At 44.8% G+C, this 22,831-nt stretch overlaps 1 protein-coding gene across 1 annotated transcript in view; it reads left to right on the forward strand.

Moving 5' to 3' along the window:
* LOC144687508 (dynein axonemal heavy chain 3-like) overlaps window positions 1-22,831 on the forward strand; it is a 706,779-nt gene that overhangs the window by 218,667 nt on the left and 465,281 nt on the right. The window contains exons 15-17 of the mRNA XM_078553740.1: window positions 5,379-5,522; window positions 6,542-6,706; window positions 22,102-22,324. Coding sequence (XP_078409866.1) covers window positions 5,379-5,522; window positions 6,542-6,706; window positions 22,102-22,324 — 532 coding nt within the window. The remainder of the gene's footprint in view (window positions 1-5,378; window positions 5,523-6,541; window positions 6,707-22,101; window positions 22,325-22,831) is intronic.

Consider the following 22,831-nt stretch of genomic DNA (forward strand, 5'->3'; position numbering starts at 1 on the left):
CTGCAGACGACTGAGAACCAGTGTCGCCGAAGACTGTGCATGTTCAGGGAACTGGTCGGTCACATCTGCCACCTGCTGCAGGATTTGGCACCACAGGGACATGAAGGGCATCCACTGCCAGTGGCCGTGAAAGTGACCACGGCGCTCAATTTCTATGCCAGTGGCTCCTTCCAGGACTCCACAGGTGACCTCTGTGGGATTTCACAATCCATCACCCACAAATGCATCCATGAGGCCATGGATGCTATTGTTGCAAGGGCACACAACTTTGTGCATTTCACCCAGGACCAGGACAGCCAGGATGCAAGGTCGATTGGATTTGCCCAGATCTCGGGTTTCCCACAGGTGCAGGGTGTGATCGATTGCACTCACATGACACTCAGATCTCCGTCGAAACGAACTACATCAATCGCAAGGGTTTCCATTCACTGAATGTGCAGCTGGTATGAGACCATCAGAAACGCATCCTGCAGGTGTGCGCATGGTTTCCAGGGAGTGTCCATGACGCCTACATCCTCAGTCGGTCACAGATCTCTGGAGTCTTCCAGGGTCCTCAGAGGCTGCAGGGTTGGCTCCTCGGGGACAAGGGCTACCCGCAGAGGACGTGGCTGATGACTCCTGTGTGGCGGCCTCAGACTGTAGCAGAGTGACGCTATAATGAGGCTCATGCAGAAGATCGCAACTTGGTGGCGCTGAAGATGAGGTTCCAGTGCCTGGACCGGTCTGGTGGAGCCCTGCAATACAGTCCACACAGGGTGTCACACATCGTCATCATCTGCTGCGCCCTTTACAACCTGCCTGGTGCTGCAACGGGGAGAGGAGCTGGCTGAGGAGGAGTTGGAGGAGCTGCACGTCTCCTCCGATGAAGAGGACACCGATGGGAATAATGATGAGGAGGTCCTCGGAGGCGACCGTGATGGAAATGAGGCCCTCGCACTGGCCAGATGAGGTAGGCGCACTTGGGAGACCCTCATAGCTACGATTTGTGGAGGATGATGACAACATGCAGTGAGGTGTCCCATAGATCCTCACATCGCATCTGTGAACGTTTGACTCCAGTCTGGCTTATGGCAGTGCGAATACCCTCTGTGAGAATGCTCCTGTCATGGAGACACAGTGGGAGCCCTATTAGTTGCTCAATTGTGGGAGGATGATGATGACATGCAGTGAGGACACTCCATAGATCTTCACATAGCCTATGAGAATGTCTGACTCCTGTCTGGCCAAGGGCAGCTCACTTGCGCTGTGATCAGGGTCATCTCAGAGTCGCAGCCATGAAACTTTAAAAGCCTCTGATCCTTTGTCCGCCTTCAGCACCTGAGCCCTTCAGGAGCACAGCGTCGCTGGACATAGATGCTGAAGAGATGGGGGCCAGCCCCACCTTAAAGGTGCTGAGAGCACACAGAGAGAATGATGGAACTCTGTGACGCCTGCCCACTACATTCTGGCAGCAATGACCAGCACCATCGAGGTACAGGCATCAGTGATGTGTCCAGGGAGTGTGAGGCTGGACCATCACTTTGGTCTGAAGGCTGCTCAGAGCACAGGGAAGAGGCCCTGGACTGAGATACCCGCCTTTATCTTGTACAGAAAGGTTTCACATCTGAGTGACAAAAACACTGCTCATCAGAACAAGGAGCCACAGGCAGGGAGACATTCTTGAGAGTTTATTTACAATAGTGAACAGTATGTACAAGTGATTAACACCCGTACCCAGGTATGCAACTACATTTTCTTAACCTTCCTAACCCTGCTGCTACGTCTTGGTGCTCCCCTGACATCCACAGTGGAGGTGGAGGCAGCCTGCTGACTGACGCCCTGTCTGTGATGTCCTTGGCAGGCATCCTGTGGAGGATTGAGACCTGGAGGGCCCCGGCCCGCTTTCGAGGTCCTGCTGTGTGGCAGTGGCACCCTCCTCGGCCTGTGAAGCTAGAACTGCTGAGGTCACAGGAAGAGGGGAGTCAGATGGGCTGGTCACTCCCGAAGTCACCTGGGTGGATGGCCCCGGGGTGTGCACCTGCTGATCCTCCTCCCTATGGGTGCTCGAGGGCCCCAGGCTGACTCCTTGAGGAGCAGGGGTAGCTGGAGTGAGATCGAGATGCCCCACACCCCTCTCACATTGACACTATTGGAGGCCAACTATGGCATCAGTGATGGAGTTGAGCCCGCGCAGCAGTGCAGGAGTGACATCCTGGACCAAGGTCTCCATGGCGGCCGCCATCCTATCAGTGTTGACCTCGATGCATTGCAATGCTGGCGCTATCACCTCAGCCTGAAGACGGACAGACTCCTCCATCGTTCCTTGCAATCTGAGGAGTGCAGTGGACATCCCTTCCTGATGTTCCCGAGCTTGTCTTTGCAGCTCCAGCAACTGTGACAGAGGCTCATCATCTGACTCGGACTCAGCAAAGTTCTGGCCTCCAGCAGTCCTCCGAATGCCGGGGACCTGGGAAGTCCCTGCCTCCGTCTGCTGTGGATCAGACAGTGCAATGTGCTCACCAGATTGTGACCCTGAGGCTATTCTAAAGCTAGGTCCCGCCGAGGTGTGTGTCTCTGCACTGGTGGAGGGTGTGGGTGAGCGCTGTGACAGGAATTCAGGGAGGATGCCTTCAGATTCCTCTTCAAAGGTTTCTTTGGAGCTTGATTGGAGGCCCTGGGTCATGGACTCTGTTGGCTGTTTCCCAGATGTGGCTGCAAAAGCAAGGAGAGATAATTAGTGCATGGCAGTGGCCTGTGAAACAGGACACATCACTCACAGCATAGTTGTCCGATGGATGTTGCACTGCTGGATCCTCACTTGGTAGAGCAGCACCGACCTCACCATCAGCACAGGACCGGTCCAGATCCTCAATGGCCAACTGGATGGCTCTGTTTTTGAAAGTCCATGAGAACCTTGATTTCAGGCATTCCTCCACCGGTCTGCGACCTCTCCCTCTTGTTGTATGCCAGCTTGTCCTATATGAATAGAGATAGAGACAGTGTAAGCAGGACACCTGCCGGGCCAGATGATAAGTATGCCTGGCCTGTGTGGGTGGTGAGTGGTCCCATGGATGGGATGAGGACAATGATGACGTGTGTGAGGGAGTGAATGGTGATGTCCCTTGAACTGGCAGTGAGTGAGGGCTCTGTGGATGTGTGATGGGTTTGTGAGTATGTGAGTTGTGAGTGAAGGGAAGAATGACTTACCCTGGCGGAATGGAAGAGATCATTGATCCTCTTGCGGCACTGGGTGGCTGTCCCCTTTTGCAGGGTATTGGCACTGACCACCGCTGCCACTGCCTCCCATGCTGGGCTAGTGACCTTGCTGCCCACCCTGCGGCCAGAACGGGGGTAGAGCACATCCCGCAACCCTCCATGGCATCCAAAAGTCCATGCCTTTGTTAGCTCGACATTTGACTATTCCAGTGCACTCCTGGCTGCTTCTCCTGTATTCTACCATCTGTAAACTTGAGGTCATCCAAAACTCTGCAGCCCGTGTCTTAACTCACAGCAAAATCCCATTTCCCAATTACCACTGTGTCCACTGACCTTCATAGGCTCCTGGAAAATGTGAGGTTATGCACTTTGGCAGGAAGAATAGAGGAGCTGAATATTATTTAAATGGAGAAAGACTGCAGAAAGCTGCAGCACAAAGAGATTTGGGAGTCCTCATGCATGAATCCCAAAAAGCTAACATACAAGTTCAACAGGTAGTAGGGAAGGCAAATGATTTTATTTCAAAGGGAATGGAGTATAAAAATAGGGAAGCCTTGCTAAAACTATACAAGGCATTAGTTAGACTGCACCTAGAATATTGTGAACAGTTTTGGTCCCCTTATCTAAGGAAAGATGTACTGGCATTAGAGGCAGTCCAGAGAAGGTTCACGAGGTTGATCCTGGGGATGGAGAGATTTTCTTATGAGGAGAAGTTGAGTAGGCCGGTCCTGTACTCATTGGAGTTTAGAAGAATAAGAGGCGACCTTATTGAAACCTATAACATTCTTAGGGGGCTTGACAGGGTAGATGCTGAGAGGTTGTTTCCCGCTGTGGGAGAGTCTAGGACCAGAGGACATAATCTCAGAGTAAGGAGGTGCCCATTTAAAACAGAGATGAGGAGGAATTTCTTCTCTCCATGGGTAGTCAATCTATGGAATTCTTTACTGCAGAGGGCTGTACAGGTTGGGTCGTTAAGTATATTCAAGGCTGAGTTAAACAGATTTTTAATTAGTAAGGGAATCAAGGGTTATGGTGAAAAGGCAGGAAAGTAGAGTTGAGGATTATCAGATCAGCCATGATCTTGTTGAATGGTGGAGCAGATTCAGTGGGCCGAATGGCCTGCTTCTGCTCCTACACCTTATGGTCTTATGCTCAAGCAATGTCTTGACTTTAAACTTCTCATCCTTGTTTTCAAATCCCTTCATAGCCTTGCCCCCTCCCTATCTCTGTAATCTCCAACCCCATAATTTTCAAAGTATCTGAACTCCTCTGCCTCCTGTGCATTCCCAATCATTGCTCCACCATTGCTGACCATGCCTTTCGTCCCCTGGGTCATAAAGCTTGCTTTCTATTGTAAGGTTGTTTGGTGTCTTATCAGAGTTTTGGAGGCTTGTATGGTTGAACATTAAGTGTCTATTAACAACTCATAACAATATACATCTCCAAGGTATACTCTACATGGTGCTGGCTCCAGACTCGTCTACACACAGTTTACTATCATGTGACTCTACATCACTATGTGGGCAGTACTGTTTCCCCAGTCCCATATTAACCCTTGCTCTGCCAAACATCCTTATACTACACTCCCCCCTTTAAGCCAATTCTACCTCTTTGACTAAACTTTTGGTCATTAGACTGAATGCCTCCTCATGTGGTTCGTTGTCATTACTTTGTTTTATAATGTTCCTGTGAAGATTCTTTGGTCATTTCATTATGTTAAAGGCACAGTACAAATACGTTGTTGAGAGGGTGAGACAGAGAGAAGTAGAGAGACAAAGGAAGAGATAGAGTGAGAGAAAGAGGGTGAGTGAGAGAGTGATGGAGAGACAGAGGCAGGGCTAGAGAGGTACAGAGAGAGGAAGAGAGTGGGGGAGAGTGCAGAGTATTGGATGTGGGTTATGGGAATACATTAGAAGCTTTAGACAATGAACTGTAGAAGTGAAATTCTGGGTATGTTTGTTTAAAGCTAGGAAGAAACAGATTTTTTTTTAAAAAGGGCTTATTATCAGGAGACACTGAAGGGACCAGCTCAAACTCCAGGAATACTGGAGCTCATCATTCCATTTTCTGTGACATTATTCAGTGAAATAACACAGAACAAAGGCATTGATAATGAACAGCATCAGTTTGGTGGGAAATTTGACCTGTGGCTGAGTTTACTAATAGGATATTATAACTTCCAGCTTTCCTCTCAGCATCACTACGATTATGGAATGCGAGCAGTCAAATCCGTCTTAACAGCAGCTGGAAATCTGAAAGTCAAATACCCTGAGGAGAAGGAAGAGGTTCTCACCCTTCGCTCCATCACTGATGTTAACCTGCCAAAGGTACTCCAACTGCCCATTTCATCACTGTGTTTAATTCTGTTAAGAACCTGCCCCAGGTAGAGACAGTAACAATAAATAATAATAAATATTAAATGATAGTGTGAAACAAGTATCTCACTCACATACACACACAGACACACACGCACTCATACACAGACACACCTACACACACACACTCACACACACATTCACACTCACACACACAGATACACCTACACACACACACACACACACACACATGCCTTTCTTTTGTTGACACACCCAACTCTTTTAAGTGTCTATCACTTTGTCCTTTCTCTTAATTTTACCACATATAAAGTGTAGTCTGGCAACTACCTGAAATGATATGACTACACAGTTTTTCCTCGTTCTATCTAAAACCCATTGATCAATAACTGCCTGATTGTATTTCTGTAAAAAGAAAGACGTGTATTTATATAGCGCCTGTTATGATCTCAGGACCTCCCAAAGTGCTTTCCAGCCAATGAAGCATTTTTGAAGAGTAGCCACTGTTAGAATGTAGGAAACACAGCATCCATTTTATCACAACAAGCTCCCACAAACAGCAATGTGTTAAGGACCAAATGATCTGTTTTAGGGATATTGCTTGTTGGATAAATATTGGCCAGGGCATTGGAGCGGACTCTCCTCTTCTTTTTCCAATAGCATCATGGGACCTTTTACTGCCACCTGAGAGGGCAACAGGGGCCTCAGTTTAAAGTTGCATCCAAAAGATGGCACCTCTGACATTGCAGCACTCCCTCAGTACAATACTGAGACCTGTTCCTCACAACATGTCTGGGAGTTATTACATGTGACAAGGAAGCATGACATTACTAGTCATGAAAATTCTAATACAGAATTAGCAGGATTTCTTATAAAACCCTCTCAGCACCAGTTTTCCTGATATTCTAATTTCTGAATAATTTTAGAAGAAGATTTCATAATGTTTCATCGATTACTTCTTCATTCCATGCTTCTAACCATACCAATTTCTCTATTTTTATTTCCAATTTCAGTTCCTGTCCCATGACATCCCACTTTTTGACAGCATAATTTCCGACCTCTTCCCTGGGGTTGTTTTGCCAACTCGTCATCATGGTAACCTGGATATTTCTATCCGAGAAATCATTCATGGATTTAATCTTCAGCCATCACCCTGGTTTATTGAAAAGATCATTCAGGTAAGAATGTGGTGCCATTTAATGCATCATCTCAGTATTGGGGTGAATAAAGCCTGAGATTCCTGAGACTGAGAGGGCCCCGTTTATATTCGGGCTGTTGGAGGGAAGCGTTATGGGTGAAATTCCAGCTCTCTCAGGATTTGGATCAGAACTGTGAATTCCAATCAGGAGGGCCAAGTGTGGACATCCTGTCTGCCTCCTGTGTGAAGGTATTGTGTCAGGTGGAGATGTTCCCAGGACTTCTGAGGGAATTTGGCCCATTTACAACTTTGAAAACAAAACTTGTATCAGTTAAAACCAATGAGTTTCTTTTGCAACCTTCAGGTGGAGGTGTTTACTCTGTTTAGCAGGCTAATCGGTCTGCTCATGGTGGAACAGCCCAGGGATCCATTCCAACTACCCAAATGAACTCCAACCATACCCAGTATCCAAGCCATTTAAATTTATCAAAAAGAGCAATAGTCCTGTCGCTGACCCTTGGGACACATCACTGTCCACCATCCTCATAGTCCCCTCTCCATGTGGCCCCTTAATCTCTGGATTACTCTCTGATCCAATGGTGAATTGGCACAGGGTAAATAACATTAGCGACTTGAATGTGTGGCTCAAAGGCTGGTGCGAGAGAAATGGGTTTTGATTCATGGGGTACCGACACCAGCACTGGGGAAAGTGGGATCTGTACCATTGGGATGGTCTTCGCCTGAACCACGCTGGGACCAGTGTTCTGGTGAGTCGTATAACTAGGGTGGTAGAGAGGCCTTTAAATTAAATAGTGGGAGGGGGAGGGGGGAGGAGGGATCATGTGAGAGGAGATGTGGTAAAATTAAGAGAAAGAACAGGATAGCAACATGGATAATGATGGAGGTGATGGAGTATTGTTGCTGGACTCGTAATCCAGAGACCCATCCAACAGAGGGTGGTAGTGAGAAGTGACTGAGAAGCATTCTGGGAGAAGTTAGCGCAGTCACTGAAACTCAGAAGGGGATCGAGGAGAAGGACTCTTTCACTCAAAAGGAGGAATAGCATCCAACAGAGGACGGTAGTGAGAAGTGACTGAGAAGTATTCTAGGAGAAGTCAGCGCAGTCACCGCAACTCAGAAGGGGATCGAGGACGAGCCACAGTCAAAGAACGGAACAGCCCCAAAAGTTACATTGCTGTAGAGTTTCCATCCCTCCCTCCTCCTCAAACCAAAAAAAAATGAGAGATAGAGGGAGAGGCAGTACCTTCAGGAGCGCACCAGACCTGCAAGGGACACTCTTCTGAAAGTGGATTTTTAAAAAAAGCAGCTGATTGGTGAGTAAATCCTGGTGAGTTTTTTTTCAATCTATTAAAGTAGTTCATTGCTTAATACTGAGGTAGGAGCTAAAGAAAAAGTATAGAGTAGTACTTTACAAGTATAATTAGTCAAGAAACAGGGTTCCAAGCTAACATAAATAAGGCCCCAAGCTAGGGTATTTTTTAAGGGAGTAACTAGCTTAATCGAGAGGGATGTCGTGGCAGGAGAGCTCAGACCTGTGATATGCTTCTCCTGCAGGATGTGGGAAATTAGGGACACTTCCAGTATCCCTGGTGACCATGTGTGTGGAAGGTTTGTCCAAATGTAGCTTCTAGCTAACCGGATTTCAGAGCTGGAGCTGCATGTGGACTCATTGTGGAGCATCCGCGATGCTGAGCAAGTCGTCAATAGCACGTTTAGCGAGGTGGTCACACCGCAGGTGAAGATTACACAGGCAGAAAGGGAATGGGTGACCATCAGGAACAGTAAAAGACTCAGGGAGGTAGTGTAGGAGTCCCCTGTGGTCATCCCCCTCTCTAACAGATATACCGCTTTGGATACTGTTGGGGGGCATGGCCTCTCAGGGGAAAGCAGCAACAGCCAAGTTCACGGCACCGTGAGTGGCTCTGCTGCTCAGAGGGGCAGAAGGAAAACAAGTGGCAGGGCTATAGTGATAGGGGATTCAATAGTTAGGGGCACAGACACATGCCTCTGTGGCCACAAACGTGAATCAAGGATGGTATGTTGCCTCCCTGGTGCCAGGGTCCAGGATGTCACGGAGCGGCTGCAGGACATTCTGGGGAGGGAAGGTAAACAGTCAGTGGTCGTGGTACACATTGGTACCAATGACATAGGTAAACTAAGGGATGAGGACCTGCAAACTCAGTACAGGAAGTTAGGAGATAAATTAAAATGCAGGACCTCAAATGTAGTCATCTCAGGATTACTCCCAGTTCCACGTTCTAGCAAGAGCAGGAATAAGAGGATAGGCCAAATGAACGCAGGGCTGGAGAGATGGTGTAGCCGGGAGGGATTCAGATTCTTGAGGCACTGGGACCGGTTCTGGGGAAGGTGGGACCTGTACAAACCGGACGGGCTGCACCCAGGCAGAGCTGGGACCAGTGTCCTTGCGGGGGCTTTTGCTAGTTCAGTTGGGGAGTATTTAAACTAGTGTGGCAGGGGGATGGGATCCCAGGAGTAGGATCAGATAGGTCAGATTCACATCAGAAAAATGGAGGTAGAACATTAGTTAGGGACGCTGTGATTGACATGGAGTTACAGGAGAAGCAAAGTTTACAAAGTGTCCAGCAAGGGAAATTGATGGCGTTAAACTGCTTATACCTCAGTGCAAGGAGTATTACAAACAAGGTAGATGAGTTAAGGACACAGGTAGACACATGGCAGCAGGATGTCATTGCTATAACGGAGACCTAGTTAAAGGAGGGACAAAACTGTCAGCTTAATATCCCTGGTTATAGTCTTCAGACACGATAGAGTAGGAGATAAAAAAGGAGGGGGGGTAGCACTAATGGTTAAAGAATCAATTCCAGCTGTGAGAAGGGTTGATATACTAAATGGGTCAACAAACGAGACTTTATGGATTGAGCTTAGAAATAAAAAAAGGGGCAGTCACACTACTGGGAGTACACTACAGACCCCCAAATAGTGAAAGGGAGATAGAAGAACAAATATGTCGGTAAATTTCTGCTTGTAAGAACAAGAGGGCAATAATAGTAGGAGACTTCAACTATCCTAATATCAACTGGGATTGAAACAATATAAGGGGTACTGAGGGAGAAAAATTCATGCAGTGTGTCCAGGAAATTTTTCCAACCAATTAGTGACAAACCCAATGAGAGGGGATGCAATTCTAGACCTAGTCTTGGGGAACGAAGAAGGGCAAGTGGGTGAAGTGACAGTTGGCGACCATATCGGGGACAGTGATCACAATTCAGTTAGATTTAGCATTACCATGGAAAAGGACAGAGATAAGGCAGGAGTAAAAGTCTTGAACTGGGGGAAGGCAAATTTTGCAGAAATGAGAAGGGACTTAGCTGAGGTGGACTGGACAGCACTGCTGGTGGATAAAACAGTGGAAAACCAGTGGGAAGCACTAAAAAGCAAGATCCTAATTGTACAAAGTAGACATGTCCCCTACAAAAATAAGAGTGGTACTGCCAAATCTGGACCCCCCTGGTTGTCTAGAGGAATACAAGGGAAGATCAAACAGAAAAAGAAAGCGTACGATAGGCACAAAGAACTAAGCACTAGACGAATATAGGAAGTGCAGGGACGAAGCAAAAAAGGAAATAAGGAAATCAAAGAGAGGGCATGAAAAAAGATTAGCAAGTAAAGTTAAAGATAGCCCAAAGATGTTTTACCAATACATTAATGCTAAAAGGTTAGTTAAGGAAAAAATGGGACCCATCAGAGACGAAGATGGAAACTTGTGTGTAGATGCAGAGGCTGTGGGAAGGGTTTTGAATGAATATTTTGTCTCCGTGTTTACAAAGGAAAGGGAGGATGGAGATATAGTAGTCCAGGATCAACACTGCGAGATATTGGACGGGATAGTCATAAAGAGAGAGGAAGTACTCAAAGGGTTGAAATCCTTGGAAGTTGATAAGTCACCAGGGCCAGATGGATTGTTTCCGAGGATGCTGAAGGAAGTCAGGGAGGAGATAGCAGATGTTCTGAGGATGATTTTCCAATCTTCACTAGATACAGGGGAGGTACCGGAGGACTGGAGAAATACAAGCGTATTCCATTGTTTAAAAAGGGATCAAAGGAAATGCCAAACAATTATAGGCCAGTTAGTCTTACAACGGTGGTGAGCAAATTAGTAGAATCAATCCTGAGAGATAGGATTAACTGTCATGTGGAAAGGCATGGACTAGTTAGGGATGGTCAGCATGGATTTGTTAAAGGAAGGTCTTGCCTTACAAATTTGATTGAATTCTTTGAGAAAGTGACAAGAAGGGTTGTTGAAGGTAGTGCAGTGGATGTTGTGTACATGGATTTTAGCAAGGCATTTGACAAGGTCCCACATGGCAGATTGGTCAGGAAAGTAAAAGCCCATGGGATTCAGGGTAATGTGGCAAACTGGATAAAAGGTTGGCTTTGTAACAGGAAACAAAGGGTAATGGTCGATGGATGCCCTTGCGAATGGAAAGTTGTCTCAAGTGGTGTTCCACAGGGCTCGGTGTTGGGACCCTTGCTGTTTGTGTTATATATTAACAATTTGGACGTGAATGTGGGGGGCACGATTGGGAAATTTGCAGATGACACAAAGATTGGCCGAGTAGTGGATAGTGTTGAGGATAGCCATAATCTCCAAAATGATATAGATGGGTTAGTGGAGTGGGCGGTAAAGTGTCAGATGGATTTTAACATAGAGAAGTCTGAGGTCATACATTTAGGGAGGTCAAACAGTTACAGGGATTACAAAATAAATGGGAATATACTAAGAGGGGTAGATGAAGTGAGAGATCAAGTACACAGGTCCCTGAAGGCAGCAGTTCAAGTAGACAAGGTTGTAAAGAAGGCAGATGGAATGCTCTCCTTCACTGGCAGAGGTGTAGAATATAAAAGTAAGGATATAATGTTGGAATTGTATAAAACACTGGTGAGGCCACAACTGGAGTATTGTGTGCAATCCTAGTCACCACATTACAGGAAGGATGTAATAGCTCTGGAGAGAGTGCAGAGGAGGTTTACAAGAATGTTGATAGGGTTAGAAAAGTGTAGCTACAAGGAGAGATTGGATAGGTTGGGGTTATTTTCCTTAGAACAAAGAAGGCTGAGAGGTGACTTGATTGAGGTGTACAAAATTATGAGGGGAATAGATAGAGTGGACAGGATAAAATTGCTTCCCTTGGTGGAGAATTCTAGAACCAGGCGACATAGATTCAAGATAAGTGGCAGAAGGTGTAGGGGGGACATAAGGAAGAACTTTTTTACACAGAGGGTAGTGGGTATCTGGAATTCGCTGCCCAAGTTGGTGTTAGAGGCAGAAACTCTAAACTCTTTTAAAAAGTACCTGGATCTGCACCTTAAGTGCTGTAAGCTGCAGGGCTATGGGCCGGGTGCAGGAAGGTGGGATTAGAAAGGGCACCTGGGTGTCCTCGGGCTGACATGGAGAAGATGGGCTGAATGGCCTCCTTCTGTGCTGTAACTTTTCTATGGTTCTATGGGAATGCTCTGGGGACCCGGGTTTGAATCCCACCATGGCAGACAGTGGAATTTGAATTCAATAAACACCTGGAATTAAAAATCTGATGGTGACCATGAAACCATTGTGGATTGTTGTAAACAATCTGGTTCACTAATGATTTACGGAAGGAAATCTGCCATCCTTACCTGATCTGGCCTACACGTGACTCCAGACCCACAGCAATGTGGTTGACTCTTAAATGCCCTCTGAAATGGCCTAGCAAGCCACTCAGTTGTATCAAACTGCTACGAAGTCTACAAGGAATGAAACCAGTTGGGCCTACACCACATGGACTGCAGTGGTTCAAGAAGGCAGTTCACCACCACCTTCTCAAGGATAATTAGGGATGGGCAATAAATGCTGGCCCAGCCCAGCAACACCCACATCCCATGAATGAATTTTTAAAAAACTGAGTGTGTCAGGAAGGGACAGAGAGTATAAACTTCAGGATGCACCAGCAGATAAAGCCAACATTTTTAAAAATGGCAAAAAAATCAAAATTAAAAGCTCTGGATCTGAATCCATAACAAAACAGGAGAACTGATAACACAAATAGAGGTAAATATGTATAACCTGATAGCCATTCCAGAGACATGGCTGTAAGGTGGCCAAGCCTGAGACCTAAATATATAAGGGTATTTGACATTTCAGAAGGACAGGAAACTAGGAAAAGGTGATGGGGTAGCTCTGTTAATTAACAATGACATTGGTACAGTAGCAAGAAATGACCTTAGTACAAAAAATTGAAATGTAGAATCAGTTTGGGTAGAGGTAAGAAATAGAAAAGGTAAGAAGTCACTTGTGGGAGTAGATTGCAGGCCCCTAACAGTAGCTACGTTACAGGACAGAGTTTACAGGAAGAAATTCAGGGGCTTGTAAGAAGGATACTATAATAGCCATGGGTGATTTTAATATTCATATAGATTGTTGAGGATAACCTGGTAGATGAGTTCATAGTGTGTATTCAGGACAATTTCTTAAAACAATACATTCAAGGGTCAACAAGGGAGCTGGCTATTTTAGACCTGGCAATGAAACATGAGACAGGATTAATTAATTACCTCAAAGTAAAGGAGCCTTTAGCCAATAGTGATCATAACATGAAACAATTTCACATGTGGGTGTGGGTCTAAGACTAGTGACTTAAACTTAAAGGCAATTACAAGGGTATGAAAACAGAGTTGGCTCAAGGTAACTGGGAAAATAAGTTAAAAAATGGGACAGTAGAGAAAGATTAACAGACATTTAAGACATTTAAGGTGATATTTCATAACTTTCGGCAAAGATATATTCCATTGAGAAAGAAAGACACATTCTATGAGAAGGATGAACCATCCATGGCTAACTGAGGAAGTTAAGGATAGTTTCAAATTGAAAGAAACAGTGTACAATGTAGCAAAGATTAGTGGTAGGTCAGGAGATTGGACACATTTTAGAAACCAGCAAAGATGACTAGAAAATAATGAGGGAGAAATAAAAGTATGAGAGAAAGTTAGTTGGTAATATAAAACATATAGTAAGAGTTTCTACAAGTATTTAAAAAGTGAGTGTTGCTCCCCTTGAGCATGAGACTGGGGAATTAATAATGGGAAACAAGGAAATGGCGGAAGTGTTAAACAGATATTTTGTGTCGGTCTTCACTGTGGAAGACACAAAGGAAAACAAGAATACTTGAAAATCAAGAGGTAAAAGGGAGGGAGGAACTTAAAACAATCATAATCATGAGGGAAAAGCTATTGGGAAAACTATTAGAACTTAAGACTGACTAGTCCCCTAGACCAGATGACCTGCATTTTAGGGTCTTAAAAGAAGTGGCTGTGGAGATAGTAGATGCATTGGTTGTAATTTTCCAAAATTCCCTAGATTTGGTAATGTCTAATGATTTGAAAACCACTAATGTGACACCTCTTTCAAGAAAGGAGGGAGACAGAAAGCAGGAAACTACAGGCCATTTAGTCTAATGTCTGTCATAGGGAAAATGCTAGAGTCCATTATTAAGGAGGTAATAGCAGGGCATTTAGAAAATCATAATATAATCAGGCAGACATGGTTTTATGAAAAGGAAATCATGTGTAACTAATTTATTAAAGTTCTTTGAGGAAGTAAAAAGCAACGTGGATAAAGGGGAACCTGTAGATGTTGTGTACTTGGATTTCCCAAAAGCAGTTAACAAAGTGCCACATTAGAGGTTACTGCACAAAATAAGAGTTCATGGTGTAGGGGGTAACACATTAGCATGGATAGAGGATTGGTTAGCTAACAGGAAGCAGAGAGTACGGTAAATGTGGCAATTTGGGTTGGTAAACTTTAACCAGTGGAATGCAACAGGGATCAGTGCTGTGGTCTCAACTATTCACAATCTATATCAATGACTTGGATGACGAGACCGAATGTATGGTCGTTAAATTTGCTGATGGCACAAAGATAAGTAGGAGAGTAAGTTGTCAAAAGGACATGAAGAATCTATAAAGGGATTAGGAGTGGACAAAAATTTGGCAGATGGAGTACAATGTAGAAAAATGTGAACTTGCCCACTTTGGCAGGAAGAAGATAAAAGCAACATATTATTTAAATGGAGAGAGATTGCAGCACTCAGTGGGACAGAAGGATTGGGGTATCCAGGTACATGAATCACAAAGTTAGTATGCAGGTTCAGCGAGTGATTAGGAAGGCAAATGGAATGTTGGTGTTTATTGCAAGGGGGATGGAATATAAAAGTAGGGAAATGTTGCTGCTCTTATACAGGGCTTTGGTGAGACCACATCTGGAGTACTGTGTACAGTTTTGGTCTCCTTATTTAAAAAAGGATATAATTGTATTAGAAGCAGTTCAGAGAAGGTTCATTCATCTGATTCCTAGGATGAAGGGCTTGTCTTATGAGGAAAGGTTGAACAGACTGCGTTTGTATCCATTGGGGTTTAGAAGAATGAGAGGTGGTCTTATTGAAACATATAAGATCCTGAGGGGACTTGACAGGGTGGATGCTGAAAGGATGTTTCCCCTTGTGGGTGAGTCTAGAACCAGGGAACACAGTTTAAAAATTAGGAATCCCCCATTTAAGAATTAGATAAGGAGAATTTTTTTTCTCTCAGAGGCTCATTAGTCTATGGAATTCTTCTCCCCAGAAAGCAGTGGAGGCCGGGTCTTTGGATTTAATCATGGTTGAGTTAGATTTTTCATCGACAAGAATCAAGGTTTATGCGGGGGCAGACAGGAAAGTGGAGTTGTGGCCACAATCAGATTTTATCGAATGACGGAGTAGGCACAAGGGACCGAAAGACCTACTGCTGCTCCTAATCCTTATGGTCCTGCCTGAAAAGACCCACTTACCACAACTCGCTGTTTTCTGTCCTTAAGCCAAATCTTTATCTAAGCTGACAGTGACTCTCCTATTCCATGCGCATCAATTTTGTTAACCAACCCTTTTATGTGGTACTCTATTAAGCGCTTTCTTAAAATCCATACAAACATCCACCACATTCCCCTCATCAACCTGCTCTGTTACTTCATCAAAAAATTCAGTTAAATTAGTCGAGTCCAAACTGCTCTTTACGAATCCGTGCTGGCTCTCCTTAATTAACTCGAACCTCCCTAATTCCTGTTGATTTTTTTCCTGATAATTACTTCTAAAACCTTACCCACCACTGCCATCAAACTCATCAGCCTGTAATTCCTAGGAATGTCCTCACATCCTTTCTTGGATAAGGGTGTCACATTTCCCACTCTCCAATCCTCTGAAACTTCTCCCATATCTAGGGAAGATTGGAAAATTCTGACAAACCCTTCTGTTATCTCAACCCCCACTTCCTTTAACAACCTGCGATGTATCTGAACCAGGTGACTTATCCACTCTAAACATAGGAAGCCTTTCCAGTATGTTGGAGCCTGAGCTTCGGACACTGTGACACATCAGGGAGGGGGAGAGTTACCTGGACGCTGTGTTTCAGGAGACAGTCACATCCCTTAGATTAACTACCTTAAATTCGGCCAGTGGTCAGGGACAGGAGGGTGATACTATGAGTGAGACAGGTAGAGGGATCCAGGAAGTAGCACTGCAAGAGCCTCAGCCCTCGTCCTTATCCAACAGGTTCGAGATTCTTGCTCCCTGTGTGGACGAGAGCAGGGACTGTAGGGAAGATGAGCAAACTGACCACAGCACCGTGGTACAGGGAGCCATTCAAGTGGGAGGAGAAAAGAGAAACGTAGTTGTAATCGGGGATAGTATAGTTAGGGGAATAGATACTGTTCTCTGTAGCCAGGATCGAGAGTCCCGAAGGCTGTGTTGCCTACCTGGTGCCAGGGTTAAAGATATCTCATCTGGGCTGCAGAGGAACTTGGAGTTGGAGGGGAAAGATCCAGTTGTTGTGGTCCACGTAGGTACCAACGATATAGGTAGAACGAGGAAAGAGGTTCTGCTGAGGGAATATGAGCAGCTAGGGGCTAAATTAAAAAAGCAGAGCCAAAGAGGTAATAATCTCCGGATTACTACCTGAGCCACGAGCTAATTGGCACAGGGTCAATAAGATTAAAGAGGTAAGTGCGTGGCTCAAAGATTGGTGTGGGAGAAGTGGGTTCAAATTCATGGGACATTGGCACCAGTAATGGGGAAAGAGGGAAGCTATTCCGTTCGGACGGGCTCCACTTGAATCTTGCTGGGACCAGTGTCCTGGCGAATCACATAACTAGGGTCATAGATAGGGCTTTAAACTAAATAGTAGGGGGAGGGTTCAGTTGCATGGAAATATAAAAAAATCAAAGCTTAAGGAGAGGGTAAGAGTGCAGGTTAGTGACAAGGCTGATTGTTACCAAAAAGTGAAAGGAAGGAACGGAGTGTGTGAAGCTATATTGCACCAAAGAATCATATAAGAGTAGGGAAAATTGACCATAGGGCAAACTTAAAGGCTTTGTATCTGAATGCACTTAGCATTCGGAATAAAACTAATGAGTTAACAGCGCAAATAGAGACAAATAGGAATAATTTAGTGGCGATTACTGAGACGTGGTTACAGGAAGGACAGGTTTGGGAGTTGAATATCCAAGGGTACCCAGTGTTTTGGAAGGATAGGCAGGAGGAAAAGGAGGTGGTGTGGCTTTGTTAGTAAAGGAAGAGATCAGTGCAATAGTGAGGAATGATATAGGCACTGGAGAGCAAGACGTAGAGTCAGTCTGGGTAGAGATAAGAAATAGTAAGGGAACAAAGTCCCTGGTGGGAGTAATCTATAAGTCCCCAAACAGTAGTTCAGCAATAGGGCACAGTATAAACCAGGAAATACTGGGAGTATGTGAGAAAGGCACGGCAATAATCATGGGTGATTTTAATATGCATAATCGACTAGACTAATCAAATTGGCAAGGGTAGCCTCGAGGGAGCTAATAGTGGGGAACGCAGAAATGGCAGAGACGCTTAATCAATATTTTGGCTCAGTTTTCACAGTAGAGGACACTAGTACCACCCCAATAGTAACAGGTAGTGCAGAGGGTATAGAGAAGGAGGAACTTAGAACAATCACCATCACGAGAGAAAAAGTACTGAGCAAATTATTGGGATTAAAGGGTGACAAGTCCCCAGGACCTGATGGCCTACATCCCAGGGTCTTAAAGGAAGTAGCAGCAGAGATAGTGGATGCATTGGCTATAATAATCCAAAATTCCCTGGATTCTGGAAAGGTTCCAGCGGATTGGAAAAATGCAAATATTATTCAAAAAGGGAGGGAGGCAGATAGCAGGAAACTATATACCAGTTAGTTTAATGTCTGTTGTTGGGGAATTGTTGGAATCCATTATTAAGAAAGTAGTAATGGGGCATTTGGAAAGTCAAAATGCAATTCACCAGAGTCAGCATGGTTTTATGAAGAATAAATCATGTTTGAGTAATTTGCTAAAGTTCTTTGAAGATGTGACAAGCAAAATGGATAATGGGGATCCTGTCGATGTAGTATATCTGGACTTCAAGAAGACCTTTGATAAGGTGTTGCACAAAAGATTAATACACAAGATAAGATCACACGGAGTTGGGGTAATATATTAGCTTAGATAGAGGATTGGCTAACCAACAGAAAGCAGAGAGTCAGGATAAATGGGTCTTTTTCTGGATGGCAAGCTGTAACTACTGGAGTGCCACAGGGTTCGGTCCTTGGGCCCCAACTATTTACAATCTATATTAATGAATTGGATTCAGGGATAGAAGGTACTATAGCTAAATTTGCAGAGGACACCAAAATAGGTGGGAAAGTAAAAACAAAAATACCTGGAAAAACTCAGCAGGTCTGGCAGCATCTGCGGAGAGGAACACAGTTAACGTTTCGAGTCCGAATGACCCTTCAACAGAACTAAGTTAAAATAGAAGAGAGGTGAAATATCAGTTGGTTTAAGGGGGGTGGGTGGGACAAGTAGAGCTGGAAAGAGGGCCAGTGATAGGTGAAGATAACCAAAAGATGTCACAGACAAAAGGACAAAGAGGTGTTGAAGGTGGTGATATTATCTAAGGAATGTGTTAATTAAGGGTAGAAAGCAGGACAAGCAAGGTACAGATAGCCCTAGTGGGGATGGGATGGGGTGAAGGAATCAAAAAAGGATAAAAGGTAGAGATAAAACAATGGATGGAAATACATTTAAAAATAATGGAAATAGGTGGGAAAAGAAAAATCTATATAAATTATTGGGAAAAAAAGGGGGGGATCGGAAAGGGGGTGGGGATGGAGGAGAGAGTTCATGATCTAAAATTGTTGAACTCAATATTCAGTCCGGAAGGCTGTAAAGTGCCTAGTTGGAAGATGAGGTGCTGTTCCTCCAGTTTGCGTTGAGCTTCACTGGAACAATGCAGCAAACCAAGGACGGACATGTGGGCATGAGAGCAGGGTGGAGTGTTGAAATGGCAAGCGACAGGGAGGTCTGGGTAATGCTTGCGGACAGACCGAAGGTGTTCTGCAAAGCAGTCACCCAGTCTGTGTTTGGTCTCTCCAATGTAGAGGAAACCGCATTGGGAGCAACGAATGCAGTAGACTAAATTGAGGGAAGTGCAAGTGAAATGCTGCTTCACTTGAAAGGAGTGTTTGGGCCCTTGGATGGTGAGGAGAGGGGAAGTAAAGGGGCAGGTGTTGCACCTTCTGTAGTTGCATGGCAAGGTGCCGTGGGAGGGGGTTGAGGTGTAGGCGGTGATGGAGGAGTGGACCAGGGTGTCCCGGAGGGAACAATCCCTGTGGAATGCCGCCGGGGGGGTGAAGGGAAGATGTGTTTGGTGGTGGCATCATGCTGGAGTTGGCAGAAATGGCAGAAGATGATCCTTTGAATGCGGAGGCTGGTGGGGTGATAAGTGAGGATAAGGGGGACCCTATCATGTTTCTGGGAGGGAGAGGAAGGTGTGAGAGCGAATGTGCGGGAGATGGGCCGGACACGGTTGAGGGCCCAGTCAACCACCATGGATGGAAAACCTTGGTTAAGGAAGACATGTCAGAGGAACTGTTTTTGAAAGTGGAATCATCAGAACAGATGCAATGGAGGTGAAGGAACTGAGAGAATGGGATGGAGTCCTTACAGGAAGCGGGGTGTGAGGAGCTGTAGTCGAGGTAGCTGTGGGAGTCGGTAGGCTTGTAATGGATATTGGTGGACAGTCTATCACCAGAAATTGAGACAAAGAGGTCAAGGAAGGGAAGGGAAGTGTCAGAGATGGACCATGTGAAAATGATGGAGGGGTGGAAATTGGAAGCAAAATTAATAAATTTATCCAGGTCCAGACGAGAGCATGAAGCAGCACCGAAGTAATCATCAATGTACCGGAGAAAGAGTTGTGAGAGGGGGCCAGTGTAGGACTGGAACAAGGAATGTTCCACATACTTTATAAAGAGACAGGCATAGCTGGGGCCCATGCGGGTACCCATAGCCACACCTTTTATTTAGAGGAAGTGAGAGGAGTTTAAGGAGAAATTGTTCAGTGTGAGAACAAGTTCAGCCAGATGGAGGAGAGTAGTGGTGGATGGGGATTGTTCGGGCCTCTGTTCAAGGAAGAAGCGGAGACCCATGAGACCATCCTGGTGGGGGATAGAGGTGTAGAGGGATTGGACGATTTCAATTTCCAACTTCAATTTCGCCTTTTTCGATTCCTTCATCCCACCCCACCCTCACTAGGGCTATCTGTACCTTGTTTGTCCTGCTTTCTACCCTTAATTAACACATTCCTTAGATAATATCACCAACTTCAACACCTCTTTGTCCTTTTGTCTGTGACATCTTTTGGTTATCTCCACCTATCACTGGCCCTCTATCCAGCTCTACTTGTCGCACCCCCCCTTAAACCAGCTTATATTTCACCTCTCTTCTATTTTTACTTAGTTCTTTTGAAGGGTCATTCAGACTCGAAACGTTAACTGTGCTCCTCTTCACAGATACTGCCAGACCTGCTGAGTTTTTCCAGGTATTTTTGTTTTTGTTTTGGATTTCCAGCATCTGCAGTTTTTTGCTTTTATTTAGGTAGGAAAGTAAGTTGAAATGAAGAAATAAAAAATTTACAAATGGATATGGACAGATTAGGTGAATGGGCCAAAATTTGGCAGATGGAGTTTAATGTGGATAAGTGTGAGGTTATCCATTTTGGTTGGAAGAATAAAAAGGCGACTTATTATTTAAATGGAGAGAAACTTCAGAATGCTTCAGTGCAGAGGGATCTGGGTGTCCTTGTGCATGAATCACTGAAAGCCAGTATGCAGGTGCAGCAGGTAATGAGGAAAGCAAATGGAATTTTGGCATTTATTGCTAAAGGATCAGAGTATAAAAATAGGGAAGTGTTGTTGCAACTGTACAAGGCATTGGTGAGACCGCACCTGGAGTACTGTGCACAGTTTTGGTCCCCTCACTTGAAGAAGGATGTAGTTGCACTGCAGGCAGTTCAGAGGGGGTTCACTAGATTGATTTCAGAGATGTGGGGCGTGTCTTATGAGGAGAGATTGAGCAGTTTAGGCCTATACTCGCTAGAGTTTAGAAGGATGAGAGGAGATCTAATTGAGGTATATAAGATGCTAAAGGGGGTAGACAAAGTAGAGATGGAGCGGATGTTTCCCCTTGTGGGGCATTCTAGAACGAGAGACCATAGTTTTAGGCTAAGGGGTGGAAGATTTAAATCAGAGATGGGGAGGAATTACTTTTCTCAAAGAGTCATGAATCTGTGGAATTCACTACCTCAGAGTGCAGTGGATGCCGGGATGCTGAATAAATTTAAGGAGGAGATAGACAGATTTTTAATTAGTAACGGGTTAAAAGGTTATGGGGAGAGGGCGGGAAATTGGAGTTGAGGCTGAAATGAGATCAGCCATGATCGTATTGAATGGCTGGGCAGGCTCAAGGGGCTGAATTGCCTACTCCTGCTCCTAGTTCTTATGTTCTTATGTACTTGCCTCTCAATTTTCACCCCATCCATTATCTCTACCAACTCCGCTTCTACCGATATTCTGTCAGATTCCTCTTCCTTAGTAAACACTGATACATTAAGTATTCAAGCCCGGCCCTGCACCTCTAAGCATATGTCACCTTTGATCATAATAGGCTCCACAGTGCCTCTTACTATATACATGCTGGTGAAAGATTTTTGGGTTCACTTGTACATTGGCTGCATTGTGAAAATATTCTCATTTTTTCTCACCAGTCTTATTTTCCTCTTCATCTCCCTCTCAGCCTATTGTATTTGACCTGGTTCTCACTTGAAGAATTCACTGGCCGTGCATAATTTTGCTTCACCTCACTAGCTCTTCTGGTACAGTATTAATGGCAGAGGATTCTTGATGCCTGTTTTGAAATTGTCTTACTTTAACCTTCAGAGTACAGAAAGACATTGTTTTCATTGTTATAATTTCTTTATCAGTGTTTCTACTTCACGATGGATGAAAGTGAACAACTGGAATTGTTTTTGTCCTCAGATTTATGAAATGATGTTGGTCCGTCATGGCTTCATGCTGGTCGGGAGTCCCCTGGGGGGTAAGACATGTGCTCTGAAGGTGCTGGCTGGGGTATTGGAGTTGCTGGAAGTGAGGGGCCTGATGGATGAACACAGAGTGCAGTACATTATCATCAACCCAAAAGCCATCACCATGGGCCAGCTGTACGGCAGCTTTGACCCAGTCTCACATGAATGGAGTGATGGTGAGTGCAGGCCAGGAGGTAAAGCATTCACTTTGATGTATATGGCGATGAGTTCAATTCCAATCAGCAACACATTAATTACACAAACAAGTAGTTCTGGAACTAATCTCACCAATATTGCGTGTGTCTATAACTCAGTTATCAAAAGTCATTCACATTGGAAATGGTTTTTGTTAAGTACACTGTAGAAAGCTAAAATGTCATGTGGACAAATGTTAAAATTGTCCTTAGCATTTCTTGAATTGTATAACGTGACAAATAGATTTGAAAGAGTATATCAGATAACGAGTTATATTTAGTCAATGGACAGAAACTAAAACCATTATTCATTATGGGCAATCCTTTCACAACTGTTTAAAATCCCTATGTCCAGGAGCTGCATATTAATTATAGAGACTTTGTCGATAGTGAGATTTACCTGGTAATGTGTCAGAACAGGTAAGCTATCTACCTTCGAGCTGCTGTCTTTGTGCTGGCTGTTGGGGTGAGGGACTGCGTTAAGCCATC

This window comes from Cetorhinus maximus, chromosome 12 (genome assembly GCF_964194155.1).
Source record: "Cetorhinus maximus chromosome 12, sCetMax3.hap1.1, whole genome shotgun sequence".
NCBI lineage: Eukaryota > Metazoa > Chordata > Chondrichthyes > Lamniformes > Cetorhinidae > Cetorhinus > Cetorhinus maximus.